Source organism: Mastomys coucha, unplaced genomic scaffold, assembly GCF_008632895.1.
Source record: "Mastomys coucha isolate ucsf_1 unplaced genomic scaffold, UCSF_Mcou_1 pScaffold9, whole genome shotgun sequence".
NCBI classification, from domain to species: domain Eukaryota; kingdom Metazoa; phylum Chordata; class Mammalia; order Rodentia; family Muridae; genus Mastomys; species Mastomys coucha.
The window spans coordinates 106,388,425-106,392,805 of NW_022196915.1; the positions used below are offsets into that span (position 1 = coordinate 106,388,425).

At 45.4% G+C, this 4,381-nt stretch overlaps 1 protein-coding gene across 2 annotated transcripts in view; it reads right to left on the bottom strand.

Moving 5' to 3' along the window:
• Slc15a1 (solute carrier family 15 member 1) overlaps positions 1-4,381 on the bottom strand; it is a 46,087-nt gene that overhangs the window by 18,929 nt on the left and 22,777 nt on the right. For both annotated transcript variants that reach the window (XM_031361245.1, XM_031361246.1), the window contains exons 10-14: positions 3,699-3,785; positions 3,097-3,186; positions 1,515-1,559; positions 1,357-1,389; positions 1,184-1,272 (exon numbers count right to left, since the gene is read on the bottom strand). In XM_031361245.1, the coding sequence (XP_031217105.1) occupies positions 1,184-1,272; positions 1,357-1,389; positions 1,515-1,559; positions 3,097-3,186; positions 3,699-3,785 (344 nt within the window). The remainder of the gene's footprint in view (positions 1-1,183; positions 1,273-1,356; positions 1,390-1,514; positions 1,560-3,096; positions 3,187-3,698; positions 3,786-4,381) is intronic.

Genomic DNA, 4,381 nt, shown 5'->3' on the forward strand with positions numbered 1-4,381 from the left:
TGCTCTCAGTATATGCCCACATGCGTGTGAGGGTGCTCTCAGTATATGCCCACATGCGTGTGAGGGTGTTCTCAGTATATGCCCACACATGTGTGAGAGTGCTCTCAGTATATGCCCACATGTGTGTGACAGTGCTCTTGGAGGCCAGAAGAAGATGTCAGATCCCTGGGAGCTGGAGTCACAGGCATTTGTGAGATGCTCCATGTGGATGCTGGGATGGAAACTCTGGTGTGTGTGCTTGAGAAGCATCCCTAACCACCGAGCCATCTCTGAGTCCCTTTCTTTTTGCTATTCATGACCAGCCTAGTGTTGTCAAATAGAATGCCTATTCATATTTTCACATTCAACTTCTAGAAATCCTATGGTCACAGCTAATTTTTTCAGGCTTCCATTAATAGCATTTTTATTTATTTTAAAGGGCATTTTCAGAGACATTGCATATAGACATCTCTTTTTAAAGTGCTCTCTCTCTCTCTCTTTCTCTCTCTCTCTTTCTGTGCGTGTGTGTGTGTGTGTGCATGCTGTATGCAAGTGTGCATGGATATCTGCAGGCCCATGTGTGCACACGAGGCCATAGGATGTCAGATGTCTTCTATCCCTATCCATCTTATTTTCACAAAGCAGATTTCTCATTGAACCTGTAGCTCATGATGTTTGGCTAAGCTGGCTAGCCAGAAGCTCTGGGGATCTGTCTGTCTCTGTCCCCTACCTCTGAAGTTACAGATGCACACTGCCATGGCTGGCATTTTACATGGGTCCTAGGGATCTGAACTTGGGTCTTAATGCTTGTACAGCAAGCACTCTTACCCACTGAGATATCTCCCATTCCCAAATATCTCTAAGTTTATTACTTTGAAAACTTCATCATCAGCCAAGCCTGGTAGCACAGGCCTATAATCCTATCTCTGTGGGTAGCCTGCAGGTTCAATGTTTAACTAAGCTGCAGGGTGAGTTTAAGGCCAGCCTTGTCTCAAAATAGAAGGGAAAAAGAGGGCTGGCGTTCTATCTCAGTAGAAGAATATTCGTCTAGCATGTGTGAAATCTCCTAGGTTCAATTGCCAGTACTTGCAAAAATAAAATAAATAAATGTCCCATCACCTTGGTGGGAGCTTCTGGAAGCGGAACATTTGCGAGGCCCTGGACCAATAGAATCTCAGTCAACCCAAACCAAACAGCCACCTACGTGAAGTTGAAACCACATTTTGCAATGAGCGGGTACACCACAGCATCCACAATGGGGACCATGATGACGATCAAGATGGCATTCACGGTCTGCAGAGGAAGTGGAGAGGGGCCATTAGTACAACCACAAGGAATGCGTGGGCCTCAGAAAGTGAGCTAAGCCTTTTCTCCTACCTGCATCTGGTCCGGCTGAATTTCAATTGCTCCCTAAAAGAGAGGTGGCAAAATCTTACTGCAAGGAAAAAGCCAGGGAAGGGAAGAAGAAAGGACCAAGGGACTAAGGCAGGGCAGTGGTGACCAGGAGGGGGACAGACCAGGACAGGCAAACTTACAATTTTCCCTGCCATGGTTGTTGCTTGCAATGTCCATCTGGAACCCTAAAAAATGAACACATTGGTTATGTCATGGAGGATGTGGCATTTTGTGATAATCCACCACCAAGCCTTCTAAATCAGGACTGAAATATTATGGGATTTGAAGTTGTCGTAGACATCTGATCTGCTCTGTCACAGTACTAGGAAGATAAAGCCAGTGATACATCCTGGGATGCATGAAGGACCTCTGAGACAGAGATGTCCTCGGGGGATATAAAACATGGTACCCCTTCTCAGGGTGTGTTCGTCAGGGCCCTGTGTTCTAGGGGTGCCAGTGTCAGTACCTAGAACATTACAATGGTAAAGAACCATTGATAAAGAAAGCCAGGGAGGGGCTTTAAATGGTTTATCATAAAGACAGTGATGGCCTTAAATCTGGGAGCCTAACACAGTTCCTGTTTCTTACAGGATGTGATGATTTTTATGGAAGACTAAATGCTTAATGGATCAATATTAATCCATCAGCTCCCCATGGAAAGTGGCAGCCCTGCCCTGTTTGACTCTTGAATTTGTACCAGTCACTGGGGACTTTGTATGTAATGTCCAATTTGGGCCTCATAGCAGAGGCAGGTGAGTGGGACAAACATGTTCAGAAGGATCTTGAGTTCTTAGCCCATGCGTCACCCAGCTACCAGTGACACCTGCATTCTGAGTGCAAATCTGACCCCAGTTAGGCACTTTCCACATTCAAGGGGGCTCCTTCGCCCTTTCTAGGACTATGTGTTTGCTCCAACATTTTCCACAGATAGCCTAGCCTTCCAATAATCCTATCTGTACATAATACATACTTGCTCTCAGTCTCTAGAAGAAGCAGTGTCTTCTTGCTTTGACTGGTGAGTACTGGGTTGTCTGAAACAATTGTGCAGGACTCCAGTGTGTGTCCTACAGATGGCGTCGCATCTATGTGCTAACTGGACTTAGGTCACAATCACAGCAGTAAAGGAGAACATGAAGTTGAGAGGGACATGGGGTAGGGCAGTTGGAAGGAGGAAATGGTGTATGTATATGATAAAAGACACTGTATGTGTATAAATCTTTCAACAGTTAAAAAGAAAGTACAGACCCACAGGTCTGATGTGGTCGGGACCTGCTTCAAGTAGGAGGACTTGTGTACAGTCATTTACAATTCTGTAGGACACTTCTGGTTTGAGTATTCCATTTTAAATTGGGAGATTTGAATCAAGCCCCTGTTAATTAGAACAGTCCACAAATCTCTTCAAAGGCAACACCTTCGACCATGTTGGGTCCGTAGAACAAACTCTGCCTTCAGTTCCGATCGGCAAGGGTCTCAGGTGCTCTCTGAGGAAATCTCCCCGGGGCTACTGTACAGAAACACACCTCACATCTTCACTGATTCACAATAGGCATGTGGATGGATCCTTTCAGGATCCTCTTTAACCAATAAACTCAGTAAGATGCAACAGTTACATCAGCAATATACCAAAAGAAACTGGAAGAGAACAATCTAGGAGCTAAACACTCACTGTAACTGGGCACATAGCCGTACTTACTAAATTCTGATCAAACAAGAGGCATTTACCTGCTGGTCAAACAGGGCCCAGAACATGGGGAGTGGGATGTACAGGAACATCACCTTCGTGACCATCTTAATCTGAGAGATGAGACGCTCCTGCAGGTGGACAAATCAGCCAGGGCGGCAGTCAACAGCAGTTGCTGCTCTGCTGCCAAGTAGGGAGCTGGGATAAGCTGGGAGGTGATGTTCAGTCTAAAGAACATGAGCACAGGTTTCTCTAGGAAACCAGACATTCTAAACAAGTCACCATTGAGCAAGAACAGCTGTCTGGGAGGCCAGCCACCAGAGCTCACTAACCATTAGTCTCAAGGTCACCACCACCCAACCCTTCTCTGTTCAAACTGAAGTCATGTGATCTCATGGTCTACACCTAACAGAAGAAGACCCAAGTGAGCAGCTACGAGGGGGTCAGGTTGCTCCCCAGTAAATGATAACCATCCTTTTAAAGTCTTTTCAAAGCACTTGTGCATAGTTGTATTCCAGCGCTGTGACGTGTTGGGAGGACGTGGCTGAGCGTGTTGCCCATGTGCTAACCCTCTGCACTGTGCTTTCCTTCCATGCCCACTTCCTGGAGTAGCCAGGGCCACTGCTGCAGGAATATGACTTACGTCGTACTTCTCTTTAGCCCAGTCCAACCAGTGCTCCCTCTTGGGAAATGCCTTACTTCGGTGCCGAAACCTGTTTTTGACGGCAAACTGAAGGAAAGAAAAAAATTAAATTTTAAGAGAGAATTAACTACATCAGAAAAATACATTTCGATGAATTCCCTTTTAATGGTCAAACGTGGGAGAAGGGCACATTTTTCATACATGGATCCTATTTGCCTGGGTTGGAGTCCCCTTCTCAGCACTTTACCCTCCAGCCCACCTAGAAAAGCATGTTCAATAGAAATGTAACAAACACACTTGCAGTTATGTTTTCTAGTAGTGAATTAACAAATAAAAACAAAATATGTAAAAACCCACCACCGCCCACCCCTCCAGCAGGATTTCTCTGTGTAGCCCTGGCTGTCCTGGAACTTGCTCTGTAGACCAGGCTGGCCTTGAACTCTGCCTCCTTTATGATCCTTCATGCCTCTGCTGGGATTAAAGGTGTAGGTCACTACCACCACCAGGCTCTATTTGGTAAGTTTTATAAAGACAAAACACCCACGTACCCTAAAAAGTAATCTTAAGGGAAAAATCAAAACTTGGTTTTAAAACCAAGTTTTTAAAAACTGAATTTTGATTTAAAGAAGGTGGAAGGTAGAGGAAAGTTGTGGAGTGATTCAGTGAGAGGGTGGGAGGGAGAA